Here is an 18,877-nt window from a genome sequence, read left to right on the forward strand (position 1 = left end):
CCAATTATCTCTTTAACCACTATCTGAATCACTAACTATCCGTAGCTAAATTTCCTCTCGTGATCTCATACTGCTTTCATCAATACATAACGAAACTAACATTTTCCAACCTAACCCGGGTCTCGAGATATGATACTGGTACAGGCTGTTTGCAAATACATCATTCCTAAAAATAGCTTCTTGTTGTTACATCACATTCATTAGTTTCAACAATTCTCAACTGACATACCACTTTCCAACCTAACAATGACTTCCAAGCTACATTTCAGGTAACCGTAGTCTTGTCATTGCAACCTCCTCTTCAAAAATGTAATTAAATAATTTTTGGTGCTGTCGTGGTCATACTTTTAGGTAATGTTTCTTGATTCACTGTAGCTACAAACAACCTGTGAAGAATACCAACAGCTTCTCAAAATACATTACCCCTTGCCCTGGCACCTTTTTCACTGATTACAAACTATCTTGCCATAAATCATGTGAAACTGACATGCTGCCAACCTATGTATTGTGAGGAGCAGCACGCTACCTTACACCTGTGCCTGTTCTATATTTTGAGCTCATTTACCATTATAAAATATTAGCACTCTTCTAGCAATACCAATTAGAGGAACACTCATTTCTGACAAACACCATCACACACTACATCAAGAGGAACACAGCTGATGGGCAAAGTTCCTTTACAGGTCTTCTTTGTATGAAAACTGACTTCAGACACCACTCAAAATAAGACTGAGATGATAATGATTGCGCCAGGGAATTGTAGCAGGGAGTGTGCCGGTGGAAGAGAGAAAACAAAGAGGACTGTTCACAGCATCAATTTTCTTGCAAGTTCTACAGATGTTAAAAATCTTATCTTATGGCACCATACTTAGTTTGATTGCATTCCCCAAACAACATTCACTAAATAATAGCAAGCTGTCTTAAAATGATATAAGCAAATTCCCATAGCTGCCTTTGTAAATTACTAACAATAAATTGAAATATCAATGAAAAATTCAATTTTTGAAATTGTAATGTGCATGGATAGACAATCACCAAGTGGTGGCAGGGGAAAACATATATAAAGGTTAAGTAAAAGTGCACGATTTTGGAGCCAGTGGCTCCTTCTTGTGCCAGAAGGGCTGAAGGGAAGGAAGAGGGGTGTGGGAAAAGGACTGGTGAGGTTTAGAAAATGACTGAGTTCAGAAAAGTCATCCAAAACACCATGTCAGGGAAGACTTATCAGATAGGTGATTGTTGAGGTCTGCACTGGATGTTGTTAGAAAAACCTGAGAGCATAAAGGTGGAAGATGTGGCAATAAACAAGATAGAGATTACTGACAAAACATTGTGCAAGAGCTAATAAGAGCAGAAGGCTAAGTGTGTTGCATGTGTAGGGCAGGGAAAAATAGGCAAGTCAGAAAGTAAAAAATATAGAAAACTAAAAGGGAGTGAAAAAGACAGGAGGGGGGTTGCCAAATGTTATTCTAGATGTGATGGCCAACATGTTGGACAGAATGGACCTAATTTCAGGCCATGATTTTAGGAAGTCACAGCCTTTTTGAAGTATCTGATTCAAACTCATGATCAGCTACTTCTATGACTTCCTAAAAACATGCCCTGAAGTGAGGTCCATTCTGTCCGACATTTTACTCACCACATCTTGAACAGCTTTTCGATTCCCCTCAAGCCTCCACAATATCCTGGTCTGATCCTATGCTCCTTCTGCACCCATTTCCCTACCATATGGCTCCCACCCCTGAGACTGCTCCTGCCATAAGACTTGCACCCTCCTACCACCACCTGCACTAGTCCTGCAACTGGCAGCAATATACTATCAAAGGGAGAGCCACTTCGGGAACAGCACATGTTGTGTACCAGCTGTTGTGTGAACACTGTTTGGCATTTTGCATTGGTATTACTACCACCAAGTTATTAGTTAGAATGAATGGACACAGACAGTCAGTGTATACTGGCAACACATAATATCCTACTGCTCCACAAAATAACGGCCATGACCTCGGAACTTGCTTCACCACACACGCCATCTGGAATCTTCTCACAGATAGCAGTTTCGCAGAACTCCGCAGCTGGGAACTGGTGTTACATGTCCTTGGTTCTCGACATTCATCTTTAGGTTAATTTCTTCAGTCTTAGCATTTATTCTTAGTAACTATTTCTTTCACAACTTTCTTTTAGTTTGCTATACCTTTCAATTTATGACCTGTCTATTTTTCCGTGCCTTCTACCTCTAGTACACACAATGCACTTAATTTTCCATTCTTATTACCATCTGCACAATGTGTCGTCAAGTAATCTCTGTCTTGCTTATTGCTCTATCTTTAAGCTCTCAGATTTTCAAATCCCATCCGATGCAGGCCCCAACTATCAGTCTTTGCTTCTCATCCCGTCCAGTAAGTCTTCCCTAATCTGGGATTCTGGGCATCTTTTCCAAACTCTGCCCATTTCCTAGACCTCATCAGTCCTTTTCTTAATCCCCCTTCCTTCCCCTTCAACCCTTCAGCCTGAAGAAGAAACCACTGGCTTCAAAAGTCTGCATATTTACTTAAGCTTTACAAAAGTTCTCTCCTGAAGCTGACTGATTAATAAGATTTTTTTACCTCCCCCATTAGGAGTAGGATTTTCATCTGCTCGATCACAATAATTTGAAAAATGTACAATAATTCTGGTTTTGCTACATTAAATAATATAGCAAAAAGGTGACAGCAAACAAAAGGCTGAAATCTCTCACAGATAAAGATCATAACACAGATCTCCTCATGTCTGACTGAACTAAACATGTAAGCCTTAAGACTTAAGCTAAAAAATATATGCTTGCAGGACAATAAAATAAAAATTCTTAGTAAGAGAATTCTACATGCTGCTTCGAAATTGTGTTATGTAAATGAACTGTCACAAGCAAATGTTCAACATGAGCAACATAATAACAGTGGGACAAAAATGAATTTTTGCAACCATAATGGGAGTGTTTTGTTCATCAACTGAAGATGCCAGAAACTGGGGATGTTTTGGAAAAGACCTACCAACCTACCTAAAAATTCACTGTAACTATAAGAAACTAATTAGCCTATAGCTAGTTCAGTAGTGAACAGCTACTGAGGATGGACAGGATAATTGAGAACAGGTAGAAATGACATAATTGGCTGCCATGCACCAATCTTTGTTGCAAGTGCATCAAAATGGAGCTGATGGTGCAGTGCTGCATGCCATGAGCCTACATTAGAAAACAGTAAATCCAAGAAATCTCACGGCAAACATATCACATCCAAAAGCACTGACTACAGAGCATACAATGTGGAATGGTCCCATGTGACAGCAGAAGCACTGAATATCCAACTAGACGTTGTCTCAAAACTTGCACCAATGATGCAGTGTTACAGGCACAAATAGACATGACAACTGTCGGAACATTGTTTTTTGGCATGCAGAGAAAGCATTCGTCACAGGTGAGCAAAAACTTGGCTCACCTAAGGTGAATGCATGCTGCACATCTGCTGCCAATTTAATTAGCACACACTGTTTCAACATTTCAACCTTAAATTCATATTGGACTGACTGTGATTCAGCTTAGATGACAATGATGTACAATAACACTGGTTCTACATGTAATTGTGTGGTTACTTTTTTGGGTAGTGTGTTCAAAATTACACTCTTTAACCTCTACGTCTACTTGGGTATTTTTATGCATGAAATAACCAAGCCCACTATCTGGCTTTAATTCAGTCAGCAGGAAAGGTAACTTACCAGTCCTTCTAATCTTAAAAGGGACACCATACATCATCCATGTTCCACAGAATATCCATCTCAAGAAGCAAAATTGAAAGTATCTTCAATACCAATAAAAGCCACTTGTATAAGAATAGCTGAATTTAATTTCAGCTCATCTAAGTTTTCTGTAAAAAAGTTAGATGTAGTCACTCATACGGGAGCACCCAGAGATATCAATGGCCTTTCCATTCTATTTTCAAGTGCAAACAAAGTGGTTGTCAGTGTGAATGTACTAATTAACAATATGAGGTAGACTTTGAGAGGATGGATATACAGTATTTCTTTCATCAATATGTCCATAAACAACAACTCTAATCAATAATTTACTCACATTTGCCTTTACATTCATATTAGACTTAACACACACTGCTGAATTCAGAATATGACATTTACAATTGTCCATGTAGAGCCAGGAATGTAAGTAAACATTTACTAATTTCGATGGTACATGGGCCCTTGGGCTAGATCTGCAGAAGATGTCAAGTATATTCTATAGATTAATTTTCCTGTAGACATTCTTATGAGTGGTAAGTTACAGGAATTTGTACCCTCTCACAGGATTACGAATTTACTGCAGAGTAAATAATAGTAGTAGTAGTAGTAGTAGTAGTAGTAGTAGTAGTAGTAGTAATAATAATAATAATAATAATAATAATAATAATAATCGGCTAATAATAACTCCACCAATGCTGATCTCAAGTCCAGGGAAAGAGGATGGGGAAATTAACAACCACATAAAAAACCATGCGTCAGCTGGCCCTGGTGACAGTACCATGTAAGGATCCCTTGCCAGAGTCATAGTGAAATGTTCAACAGCAGCAAAGGCGGAGATGAGGATCATCAGTACAGTATAACTGGTAGAAGAGATGGCCCTGCATTTGGATTAAAATAGAAGCTTGAAATTAAAAACTGAATATGTCTCTTCCCAGATCGGGTGGTGTTTGGTCAGCACCTGTACCCCATGTTAGGGTCAGCTGGAAAAGAACCACTAAGACTAACAATCTTAGTTTTAAACTCCAGTAGATGAACATCTACACAGATTGTAAATATAGGGTAATTATGATGTGTGATGGAAAAAACAATATTACTCCACGTGGCTGATCCACCATTCCTGAAAAAGAGTGAAAGCAGACATTTGGATTCTGGGGTGTCTGCACCGTCATGCAAGGAACACTTGGGGGATCTTGAAATCCTCTGTAATCTGAAATTGAAATTTAAAAGGGAACACAAATTTGTAGCCATAAATATTAACTCCCTCTGTAAAGTTGGGAAATTCAAGCAAATAATCAACTTTTTGAATGGCAACAATATTCTGCTAGCAGCCATCCAAGAAACACTGTGATGACCTAAAAATGGATAGTATACACTGTCGAATTTTTAAGGTTGAATTTCCAACATATATATCAGAATTTTACGAGCAGCCTCTGCAATCTACAAAAATATAACCTGAAATGATGTTGATTTTGAATCCTTCTGTGAAAGACTCTCTGGCTTAATAATTAAATGCAAGAATAAATATTATTCAATATTCAGTTGCCATGCACCAACAAATGAAGATGACAAGAAAAACTAAGACAAAGCCAGAACACTTCTGGGAAGATCTGGAAAACAGGATGTCAAAAGTTCACAAGAACAACATAATAAATCATACTTGGACACTTCAGTGCCCAACTGGGTCAGAAGAAATCATTCCAAAAAGTTATTGGAAACCATCCACCTCATAATAGAACTAACACAAATTGCTCAAGATTTACAGAACACACTTCAAAAAACTACCTAGATAGTGAAAAAACATGTATATCACCAAATGCCAACTTCTGAGAATTTCAAATTGATCAAATCACCATCTGCACATATTACTTTCCAGAAACCAAGAAATTTGGAACCACGAGTGGAATAAAAGTTGATTCAGATCACTAGCCAACTGAGATACACATGAGATTTATTCTCAAACATTTAATCAAGAAACATAACAGTACAAGTAAGAGAATTCATAATGAAACTTAGAAGGAAAAGTAATGTGATTTTCAGAAGATGCTGAGGGAAATGGATACTGATGTCAACAACTGTACAGACACAAAAATATATTGCATTTGAAATAGCTCCATAGAACAAACACAGAAAGGTCACAGGTACAGGAGTAATAAATGTGAGGAAGCACTTAGAGAGAAAAAGAAAGCTTGGATCAACTGGTATAGCAGGAAATCAAGTAGTAACTGGAACACAGGTACATGAGTAATAAATGTGAGGAAGCACTTAGAGAGAAAAAGAAAGCTTGGAACAACTGGTATAGCAGGAAATCAAGTAGTAACTGGCAAATCTATCGATCTGAGAAGAAGTGAGCAGATAAAATTATTTGAGCATAAAAGAGATGCTCTGAAAAGGAGCATTTATAAAGTATACACCAATACTTAAAAAATATATATATATAATGCAACATACTACTACAAAACTTTCAATGACAGCACTTTGGGGTACATTTCACAATCACCAAGCTTCAGGAAAGAAAATGGAAAACACAAATGAAACAAAAAAACTGGAAGTTACTAACAGCATGTTTTGAAACGAGATTCACCTGTGAAAAACTGACCAAGCAACTAGAATTACTACCGTTATTCCTAATGAAACTTCAAAATCAGCAGGCTTCGACGTGTTTAAAACTTATATCAAACAATTAAAATGCAACAAAGCCACAGGTGAACATGGCTTCACAGCAAGAAGTCTAAAAGCTAGTGGATATCTAGGTATCACAATTATAAAAGGAAAACCACATAGGGTCTGGGACACTGAAAGAATTCCAGAAACCTGGGAGTTTGCATTAACTCCCCACCTCATAAGAAAGGGGACAAAACAGATATCAATAATTACAGAGGAATTTCATTAGTAACCTTAAAGTACAAAATTTTGTCTAAAGTTCTTCTAGACAAATCTTCAACTAGATAAAAAAAAAATTGGAGAGTATCACATTGGATTTAGACGCACAGGACCTGTCCAGAGCATATCCTAAACATTACACAAATAATTAGGAGACGTAACTGGAAATATCAAATAAAAAGCTTACAAACACAATATCTAAAGTTAAATTTCTTGGAACAACTGCTCCCTTCGATCCTGCATCATGAGACCATCTGTCACTACTCTTTGCTGGAAAAAGGTATAAAAGAACAATGGAGGAAGAAAAACAAAAATTTAATACCTACCTAAAACTAAGTAGGTAGGTCAAAACATAGATGGAACTTCAGAAAATGCATAGAAAAAAAAAACTTGAACTTCTGAAGGAAATAGCTGCAAATGCAGGCCTACAAATACTGTTTGAAAAGACAGAACTTATGAAGCTTGCACTATAAGAAATGTTAAATTAAGGCATTATAATACAGTTGTAAAACCAGAGGTCCTCTATGGGTCAGAAACACTACTTTTAACCAGATGCAAACCAGCATTAGAAAATTTGGAAAAGATAGAAGAATCCTGCAGAAAATATTAATTTTAAGACCAAACGAGCTAATTAATACACTCATTCTGCCCTGAAACAATGGATGGTATCAGAAAATGACATTTTACACTCTATGCACGAAGACCAATTAACAAAGAAAATCCACACATTCTTCTGAAACAGAAAAAACAAAAAGTGGATGGATAGGGAGGAAAGAAAAAAAAAACCTCATACAAGAAATATGCAAACTGGAGACCTTAATCAACAGAGACAAATTCAGATTAGAAATCAAGAAATTGAAGGTTTTGAGGAAGCTAGAACAGAAAAACAACAGGTGTCAAATGGTCAGATGAGAGGGAAACACCCTATTCTGAGAAAATCAATATCCATGAAAATTCACAATAAAATAAAAGGGTGTGACATTATGAATATGAAGACAATTATTTTAAAATGCAAGTTACATGATTTTCTAATTGAATGATTCTACTACTACTTTGACCTGCATCCCTAAAAGGGAATAAAAATTTATGATACTTATGGTGAATGTAAATACTTCACCAGGTGGGAGATTATATGGTGAGTCATGTTACATTTTGAAATCAGTGGTTAATTATGTTGACTTTTTATCAATCTATAAACCTATATATTCTTTTGTAAATGATTCATCATACATTGTGTTATTCAGGTAAAGATGTTGAATTAATATTTAAGCAGTGAAGAGCATTAAAATGAAAGAACAAGAAAGTAATTTAAATTGTGACTCATGTTACAAATTTGGAACATCCTATTGTTAATGTACAATTTAGGTCAAAAGTGTCCTCAAACTATTAGGAGCATGGGTCTGGTTTTTATGACAGAAAATGCAAATTAGGTTGGCATTCAAATGACACAGTTATAGATTTCTATAAATATTTATACAATGTAAAATATTGTAATATATTGATAAAAGCACGTGACTCAATGTTACATGACTCATGTTACTTGGTACTTATTGTTGGAAAAAGTTTTTCCTGCGAGCAGAGAAATAAAACTATGACATGATTTACCAAATAAGACAAACTTTTTAATTTTTTAAACACTATGAAAAATTATAAGAGCATGATATCTGGGAAAATAAAGTGTAAATTCAATTACAATTCACAGAATTGAAATTATCCTCTTGCTCTGACATCAGGTGGATTAATTTTCTTTATAATTTTGCCCTGTGCGTACAGTATTTCTTCACATTTTTCAGGCCATTTCCAGTAGTGATCAGCACACTCCACTGCACTGATTAGATGAAGAGATTCCAAACATTGCCTGTACCTCTACAGCATAGAATTTACCATCATATTCTACTTTTTACCAGTCAACAATTTTTACACCATCTATAGTCCCTTCACTATGATGATCTGCAGCAGGTAAATTCTTTGGAGACAGCAGATATGTTTGTAGCACTCCTTTCTCATAGTGAAAACAGAGTGCTTTTTATGTTTGGTACAGATGGTGCTAAAGAAAATATTCGAGCCAGATTAAGTTTCACATTGATTCCTTCAATTTCATCAGAAGACATAAGAAGAATCTGCATAGCGATGGTACTTGCAGCAAGTTGATGCATCACCTACTGTGAATTTTCGCCTTTTCACTGCATTCCACACTTGCCGTTTTGCAACTGCACCAATTCCGCCTACAGCTCCTTTATTGTGGGATGTGGCAAAAAAATTCCAATAGATTTTCATATTGTGGAATGATTGAAGTTGAGGTAGAGCAGCAGTAATATATTTGTTTTTAAATTGTGAGGCAGGTCCATCTGACCAGGTTGAAACTACCTTCACATTCTCAGGTATAGCTGACAGTACCTTTCTGATGTATGCAATCACAGTATCCTTGGAATTAGTTAAGTTGTCTGAAACAACATCAAGATGAAGAGAACTTGAATGCCACAGTGAAAATACTAACTTGTGCAGGTGCCCAGTGTGTACTTTGCACCTCATCTTGATAAACATAAGTGTAATTTTCAGCAAAATCTATATGCAGCAATGCAACTTCTTAGAATCTTGGCTCAGAACCATTTCCTTTTGTTGATAAGAAGATGCAGACTGAGCTCTCTTTGTATAGCAATGAAGAAGAAACTAGAGCCTTTTCTTTGACTTCAATAATTTTAGAGCCATTTTCTTCCATCATCCAAACATACCATGATAAATTCACAATTTCAAACTCATAAATTTTACAGACATTGTTGAAACATCTACCATTCTGACATGTTACAATCATTCTGTCAACAATGCTCACTGGGTGGCTGACATATGATATTTAATACAAATGTGTTGCTGCAAGCTGGAATAATATAATGTTTCTTATGAAGGCTGCTGATAGCATTAATCAAATTTTCATGATATTTACACAAACATATGTTATAAGGTAGTTTGCTGCTTAACTGAACATGTGGTGGCTGTATTTCTGCAAACTTAGAGTTCCCAATTTGAACTTCAGGGAGTGTTCCTGTTTGAATGCCTCGTATGTTTCCATGATGGACATGACTAAGTGACGAATATGAAGCCTTCTTCTCGTTATTTTCTCTAATCACCACAGTGTCCTTCCTGCCTGGTGACTAATGTCGTCACAACTGTAGAAACCACTTACCAAGCGTCTAATTTCACAACTAAGGCCTCTATTTTGTGGACTGTCATGACTGGGTGTTTCTGACTTTCCATCTGATGAATTTTCACACAAGTCCCGGACAACTTATGAACAACTAGGACTTTATGCCGTGGTGAAGATGGCAAGAATCAATGACTCAAGCCATGGCTTTACCCAGAGCACTACGTGACTTACACAGTGACTCGCTCCCTAGTTTCAGCTCTTCTTTCTTCTAATGACAGCTGTTGCTTATGTTGACTCAACTGTAAGAAGTTTTGTTCCTGCTTCTATTGACTATTCTAGCTTCCTCCAAAGGCTGCTTCTTAAATTCTTCACATTTTCCTTCATTCTTTAACTTTTCACTTCTCCTTTTCTGTGCAGTTATAAAGGGCATCCTCTTTTATTTAACCTTACAAACACATAACAGTGACTCAGATTATGTGACTCATGTTACAAATTTAATATGATTTTACAATAGGCCTACTGGTTGATAATGGGAAATTTTTAATAGAGATATTTGTAACAGATTCACACAAAGAAGTAATTTACTGAACAAAATAAAGTTAGTAATTACATTCTTCTTAATATAAAAACTTAATTACATGAAAGTGACTCATGTTACAAGAAACTTCATGCTGTTGTATTATATTATTTATCCAAACCTATAATTTACATACTTCAATTTTATACTGTTTAGGCAACACATCAGGGTATGTAACTGTAATATAAATAATGATATACTAATTATTACCTGTCAGTTAGTTGGAATGACAATCCAAAATCTCTAATAATTCACACACTCATCACATCAAAAACATATGCCCTTACAAAAATGACTACAAATTACGGAGAGAAAGCAAGAATGAGCAATACATCATTGTTGCCATACAATAAAAGTCCAGCCTTTTTAAACAATATATGATATGTACCAAATAATAAGTGTGTCCTACTTTATTCGGAATATCCCAGGTAATGTTGTAAGTGTGACAAAATTTCAAATAAACGAATTGTAACCTTGGCATGTATCTTGTACATCATACATATGTTCTGAAATTATATGTGTTATGAGATAAAGGGTAAAACACATTTCACACTTCGGTTTTAGAGGAAAATGAAGGAAAAGAGACATAAATAATTATCTTGAGGTAATCTTGGGTTAGCTATAACAATAATAATAATAGTGATAATATTAGTAACACGACTACCACTTCAAGAGGAACAATTTTTGTAATTTGAACCTATTGCACATTATCAAAAAATCTATATACGGTAGTTGGGCTTTCGGTATACCACCAACTTTGATGTGTAAATACGTTTAATACCAGTGAATATTAACATTGCAAAAATGTAACACGCTGATGTATCTAAAATTCTCCTCCTACATGACTACTAATTGATAGATAAAAGAATAAGCACTTCAAACAGGCACCCTACCCGGGGGAGAAAATTTCTCTTGGCCAGTTCCAGCTTTATCATGCAACTTAAAGCGATTGTGCCAAGGTCGTGTATAATAGTAAAACAATAATTGCACCAAAATTAAAAATGTTAATTCTGGTTAGAGCATTTAATGTAACTACTAACTGAAAATGCTGATTGAAAACATAAGACAGGAAAAAGACGACTAGAATATCTGTGCAACAGATTGATGGTGACGAATACCTAGAATTTTGCAGGTATGATGCACACACTCAGTATTTATCGCCAACAGTATACATACCCACACTTTCAAAGTATTCTGCAAACCTTTTTATATCAATAATTGCAATCAATACACCGAACGAAATTTCTTGTTAGAGATAAATGACTGTAACATTAAAATAAACATAACATCAAACTTACCACAAGCATGACCACGCACCGCTTATAACAGAATGCAATAGAGAATTGGCCGTGTTCTTCCATTTCCACTTTTGAGGAGCAGTGTGTGACGCGCTTTTAGGAATCAAAGAGTTAAGTACCCAATAATTGATCACAGTGAATAAAATTCCACTTGAAATGGCCCACAAGTATCCAAAATTCGTTCCCGTCACTTGTGTAGCATCCATTTTTCGCACCAAACAACAGTGTCATCCAAACAGCTAAAATTTACACACACCATGTGGTGTTGCATAACATGCAACACACTAATCTACATACACATTATGTAACTTGACCTATTTATTTTCTTATCACAAAATACTGGACAATATATTCTACAACCATAGTATTAGTAAACACGTCGAGTAAGTCCGTAAACAGTTACTTTCGGAACAAACAGCTATCATAGCGTGCAACAGTTCCTGACAGAACATACAAATATTACACAAATATGTAATTGCTCATTTGTAAACAGTGCGATTTGCTTGGCTTAGGCTAAATACATTTCCAAAGATCTCCACTACTTGTCATTTCGACGACAACATTCAAGATGATTTCCGCAGGCAGCGAAAGCCATGCTTCCATACACAATAAAAACTTGCACATGCACTTTCCCATCGCCGAATCTACGAGTCAAATGGTCTGTGATAATAACCTTAGGAACAATACGAAAACTGCTACTTCTTTCCGAATGAGGCCGTTGGTAGCCGAAATGTTATGAAGTAAGCACCTCGCGGTGATGGGACTCGTTTGACTTTATATTACATATTCTGTCTATAGTATATGAAACTAAATCTAATCTAATCTAATGTCGCATTCGAAATGATGCTCTAACATAACTTACACCTCCCACCATGACAGAAACTAAGTAGTTTGAGTACTCAAAGTGCAGAAGAGAGTATGCCTAGAAAAAAAAGGTTATGAGAGGTCTCTTGGCTGTGGCCGACTGAACACATTACTGCGTCCTTACTATTAGCCGCCTGCACAGCGAAAGACTCTTCACGTCAGAATCAGTCATTGGTGTAACTATCATACGGCTAAGCGAGGCAGTATCCGGGGGGCCCCAAGCTCAAGGATACCTGGCCTCCATGAACGAGTACGAAAAAGTTACATAACATCTTTGTTGAATCAAGAATTTTCTACTTTTAACTTTTTGCACCCTGACCAACAAACCTTGAATGGCACGAATTGAAATCAAAAAAGTTTCTCCCGCCTCCAGAACATTAACTTAAATCGGTAGTGTTGTTTGTTCGCTGAGACGTGAACCCTGCCGCCATTCGGTGTTGTCAGTTGAAATTGGAGTTGCTGTGGTGCTGAAATTTCCAAACCAACAGTGAATGGCGCCAGACTACTAGCAGTTTGTGACCACATTAAAAGTCTTTACAATGTATTATTACCGACCACTGCTGCTGCCACATGTCATTTCTAACCTTGAAAACGATAGGTATTGCGAGTGGAGCTGCGGGCCCATGGCCCCAGAACTCTCCGCTGCAGCGAGGTGCCACGTCGTAGCGGACAGGCAATAATGAAGCTTGGTAACTCAACTATTAGTGTAGAGAATTCCTGTGTAGAGAATTCCCCTAAGCGAATGATCCTTAATCATAGATCCCAATGAAGTGTTGTAACCAACTGCACTCTGAGTTTCATAAAAGAAGAATATAAATTGTAGATCTTGGCCTTGGATAGTTTTGTGGATTGTGTTAGGGATCGGCTCGTCATCAGTGTAGCAAATAACAGCTCCAGTAGTGACCTGTATGGCTGTAATCATCGGATTCAGATATCGAAGGAATCAAAAGATTATGGGATGAATTAATGACGGTCAGTACGGCTTTCAATGGCTTCACTTTCTTTACCTGCTCTTTTTCTGAACTGACATATGCTCTCCATCTGGATGTCAAAGTGCCTATATTCGAAGTTTTGCCGTATTTTAATTCATTGCCTAAAAATCAATTAGCATTTGCTGTTTTGTTGTTTCTCTGTTGGTCATGGTTTCTATAAATTATCTGCAGGTGTTCACATAACTCTCAGGCACCTGACATGGCTGACCAGTCAGTGCATATTTGCTGGTAATATTTGTGTGGTTGTAAGATTTTTCGGTCTTATCGGTGACATTACAGCACAACTTGTCTAATTATCATCTTACTTGAACATACTCGAGAGGACGTGCTTTATGCTCCACACAAACAACAGGTCAGTGAGGTAAGAGCAAATGCGGAAGTATACATAGTGCAATGTTTCCATCATGTTTATTCTTAATAACGTTTAAAGCCAGTGCAGTGCAATGAGTAATCGCCTCGAGCACATATGGGTAACAAAGCATTAGGACATTTTTTTGTTCGCAAATTTTTTGTTGAAGTAATCTAAAATCATGGATTAAAAAAAAGAAACTCAGGGGTGCATATAAGCGGAAACAGGGTCAAGAAAAAGAAAAGAGTAAACAAAAATTGACCAAAAATGACAAATTTTTTATTCAGCCTTTTACAAGTACTTCCAGCCAAAACATTTGTACTGGTGTGACTCAGATAATGTGGTACTTGTTGAGAAGCCTATTAAAGACGATCGATCAATAATTGCAGTTAAAAACACTGCCAACCACGATGACACCACTGATCATGTTGACGGCATCTACATGGCATACGAAACAGGGAAAAAACTGTCGACCTATACACCCTTCTAAAAATTAAATAGAACTTCCTATGACTTGGGAAACTTTGCAATCAAGACTTTGAGTGATAATGAAAAACATCTAATTCTTGATGTGGGGTAACAGTTGTAATAGACAGCCAACCATTTGAAATAACAGCACAACTTGTCTAATTATCATCTTACTTGATCATACTCGAGAGGACGTGCTTTATGCTTCACACAAACAATAGGTCAGTGAGGTAAGAGCAAATGCGGAAGTATACATAGTGCAATGTTTCCATCATGTTTATTCTTAATAACGTTTAAAGCCAGTGCAGTGTAATGAGTAATCGCCTCGAGCACATATGGGTAACGAAGCATTAGGGCATTTTTTTTGTTCACAAAATTTTTGTTGAAGTAATCTAAAATCATGGATTAAAAAAAAGAAACTCAGGGGTGCATATAAGCGGTAACAGGGTCAAGAAAAAGAAAAGAGTAAACAAAAATTGACCAAAAATGACAAATTTTTTATTCAGCCTTTTACAAGTACTTCCAGCCAAAACATTTGTACTGATGTGACTCAGATAAATTTTTGTTGAAGTAATCTAAAATCATGGATTAAAAAAAAGAAACTCAGGGGTGCATATAAGTGGAAACAGGGTCAAGAAAAAGAAAAGAGTAAACAAAAATTGACCAAAAATGACAAATTTTTGGTCAATTTTTGTATGGGACAGGACTCTTCTGTCTTACTCAGAAGGACAAGCCTGTTTTTACTATTTTCAATTTGATATCCATAAATCTGGAAACAGTCTTAGATACCTTGGCAATTAGGAAATTAAATATTTTGAACATGACTGCACTACAGCAATGGTTACAAAACAGCATATGTAATAGACAGCTAACCAGTTGCAATAAATGGTGGTTTTCAAATAGTGAAAACAGGTGTGTCTTCTTGAGGAAACAGGTTTAAATCTGTCAAAACCATGGCAAAGGTTACTTGAAAACCAGCATTTATTGCAACTGGTTGGTTGTCTAATACACCTGCTGTTCTTTATCTGTTACTGTAGGCAAGCCATGTTCAAAATATTGGTATAGGACAGGACTCTTTCCTGAAGATACCCACCAGCCGCCTGGTAGAATTTTGCACAGAACATAACTTAATCATAGCTAACACTTGGTTCAAGAATCATGAAAAAAAGTTGTATAAATGGACGAACCCTGGAGATACTAGAAGCTATCAGATAGATTATGCAATCGTAAGACAGAGATTTAAGAACCAGGTTTTAAATTGTAAGACATTTCCAGGGGCAGATATGGACTCTGACCATAATCTGTTAGTTATGAACTGTAGATTGAAAGTGAAGAACCTGTAAAAAGGTGGGAATTTAAGGAGATGGGACCTCGATAAACTGACTATACCAGAGGTAGTACAGAGTTTCATGGAGGGCACAAGGGAACTATTGAGAGGAATGGGGGAAAGAAATACAGTAGAAGAAGAATGGGTAGCTTTGAGGGATGAAATAGTGAAAGCAGCAGAGGATCACGTAGGTAAACAAACGAGGGCTAGTAGAAATCCTTGGGTAACAAAAGAGATAATAAATTTAGTTGATGAAAGGAGAAAATACAAAAATGCAGTAAATGAAGTAGGCAGAAAGGAATACAAATGTCTCAAAAATGAGATCGACAGGAAGTGCAAAATGGCTAAGCAGGGATGGCTAGAGGACAAATTTAAGGATGTAGAGGCTTATCTGACTAAGGGTAAGATAGATACTGCCTACAGGAAAATTAAAGAGACCTTTGGAGAAAACATATCCACTTGTATGAATATCAAGAGCTCAGATGGAAACCCAGTTCTAAGCAAAGAAGGGAAAGCAGAAAGGTGGAAGGAGTATATAAAGAGTCTATACAGGGGCGATGTTCTTGAGGACAATATTATGGAAATGGAAGAGGATGTAGATGAAGATGAAATGGGAAATATGATACTACGTGAAGAGTTTGACAGAGAACTGCAAGACCTTGGTCGAAACAAGGCCCCGGGAGTAGACAACATTCCATTAGAACTACTGACAGCCTTGGGAGAGCCAGTCCTGACAGAACTCTACCATCTGGTGAGCAAGATGTATGAGACAGGCGAAATTCCCTCAGAATTAAAGAAGAATATAATAATTCCAATCCCAAAGAAAGCAGGTGTAGACAGATGTGAAAATTACCGAACTATCAGTTTTCTAAGTCACAGCTGCAAAATACTAACGATAATTCTTTACAGACGAATGGAAAAACTGGTAGAAACCGACCTTGGGGAAGGTCAGTTTGGATTCCGTAGAAATGTTGAACACGTGAGACAATACTGACCCTACGACTTAGAAGAAAAGATGAAGGAAAGGCAAACCTATGTTTCTAGCATTTGTAGACTTAGAGAAAGCTTTTGACAATGTTGACTGGAATATTCTCTTACAAATTCTGAAGGTGGCAGGGGTAAAATACAGGGAGCGAAAGGCTATTTACAATTTGTACAGAAACCAGATGGCAGTTATAAGAGTCGAGGGTCATGAAAGGAAAGCAGTGGTTGGGAAGGGAGTGAGACAGGGTTGTAGCTTCTCCCCGATGTTATTCAATCTGTATATTGAGCAAGCAGTAAAGGAAACAAAAGAAAAGTTCGGAGTAGGTATTAAAATCCATGGAGAAGAAATAAAAACTTTGAGGTTCGCCGATGACATTGTAATTCTGTCAGAGGCAGCAAAGGACATGGAAGAGCAGTTGAACGGAATGGACAGTGTCTTGAAAGGAGGGTATAAGATGAACATCAACAAAAGCAAAACGAGGATAATGGAATATAGTCGAGTTAAATCGGGTGATGCTGAGGGAATTAGATTAGAAAATGAGCCACTTAAAGTAGTAAAGGAGTTTTGCTATTTGGGGAGCAAAATAACTGATTGTGGTCGACGTAGAGAGGATATAAAATGTAGACTGGCAATGGCAAGGAAAGCGTTTCTGAAGAAGAAAAATTTGTTAACATCGAGTATAGATTTAAATGTCAGGAAGTCGTTTCTGAAACTATTTGTATGGAGTGTAGCAATGTATGGAAGTGAAACATGGACGATAAATAGTTTGAACAAGAAGAGAATAGAAGCTTTCGAAATGTGGTGCTACAGAAAACTGCTGAAGATTAGATGGGTAGATCACATAACTAATGAGGACGTATTGAATAAAATTGGGGAGAAGAGGAGTTTGTGGCACAACTTGACTAGAAAAAGGGATCGGTTGGTAGGACATGTTCTGAGGCATCAAGGGATCACCAATTTAATATTGGAGGGCAGTGTGGAGGGTAAAAATCATAGAGAGAGACCAAGAAATGAATACACTAAGCAGATTCAGAAGGATGTAGGCTGCAGTAGGTGCTGGGAGATGAAGTAGCTTGCACAGGATAGAGTAGCATGCAGAGCTGCATCAAACCAGTCTCAGGACTGAAGACCACAACAACAAGGTATCTGAGTCCATCAATTCAAAACGAATGATTGCTTTGGGAACAAATTTTAAAATAAGCTGCTAGAACGAATTAGAGCATCACCATTTTTCGCCATGATAGTGGACTCTACTCAGGCTATATCGAAGGCAGATCAGCTAAGTATTGTTCTGAGATATGCAGTAATAGCCAGACTGGAAAATGGACAGTCAGTTGATGTAGAAGTAAAAGAATTATTTCTAGGCTTTTATGCAGTCATCAAGCATAGTGCAGTATATTTAATCAAGCAGATGACCAAATTATTTTTATTGACAAGCATACTGATTTAAAAGAAGTGTGTGGGTCAAGGTTATGATGAGTGGTGTTTATAATGGTGTACAAAAAGCAGATTAAGAATATTCAGCCAAATGTGGAGTATGTACATTGTACCAGTCGTAATTGGAATTTGCTAATAAATTATACTGAGTTGTGTGGAGATACAGACTTTTTTTTAGTAACAATGCAAGACTTATATATATCTTTTTTTGGGAATAGCATTAAGCTTTTGGATCTGCTGTCGAAAGTCACTGGTGAATCAGAAATTACGGAACTCTAAAAAAATTAAATCCAACTAAATGGTATAGTAGAGTTAATATGATGTCTGCTAGAAAACTTTGTTTCTTTTATGTAATCAAGGCATTATCAGAAATAGTACTAAAGTTCCAGTAAAGATATGCATAGCGAAGCAGACAGTATTAAAACAAATATGCAAGATTTCGAGTTGGTATTCCTTTGTAAATTCATTTTAAGTATAGACACCAACAGAAATGTATCAGAAGGATCAAGTGAAGAAGGAAAAACAAATTTTGAAGACTATAGGATCCCAATATCTAAAAAAATGCCCTTGACTTGTTGTTGAGCTGTTTGCTCTAAATTTTTTTATTACATCACTCAGACATAGAGGTTTTGTCAGAATGTTTTATGTTTCCATCACTGTGCATGTCACAGAAGTATGTGGAAGACGTACAAATAAAATGCAAGGTAAGTGAAAACATGTTCCACCTTGTAAAGCAGAAGATGTAGCATACTAAAAGTCTCTAATGGCAAATGTAACATATGACAGCACTTCTGAC

General features: G+C 36.7%; 1 protein-coding gene across 1 annotated transcript in view; it reads right to left on the reverse strand.

The window, feature by feature from the left end:
• The window catches only part of LOC126176010 (TLC domain-containing protein 2-like), a 53,967-nt gene extending 41,726 nt beyond the window's left edge, over window positions 1-12,241 (reverse strand). The window contains exon 1 of the mRNA XM_049923132.1: window positions 11,660-12,241. Coding sequence (XP_049779089.1) covers window positions 11,660-11,865 — 206 coding nt within the window. The 5' untranslated portion in view covers window positions 11,866-12,241. The remainder of the gene's footprint in view (window positions 1-11,659) is intronic.
• Between the last annotated feature and the right edge of the window lie 6,636 nt (window positions 12,242-18,877).

This window comes from Schistocerca cancellata, chromosome 1 (genome assembly GCF_023864275.1).
Source record: "Schistocerca cancellata isolate TAMUIC-IGC-003103 chromosome 1, iqSchCanc2.1, whole genome shotgun sequence".
NCBI lineage: Eukaryota > Metazoa > Arthropoda > Insecta > Orthoptera > Acrididae > Schistocerca > Schistocerca cancellata.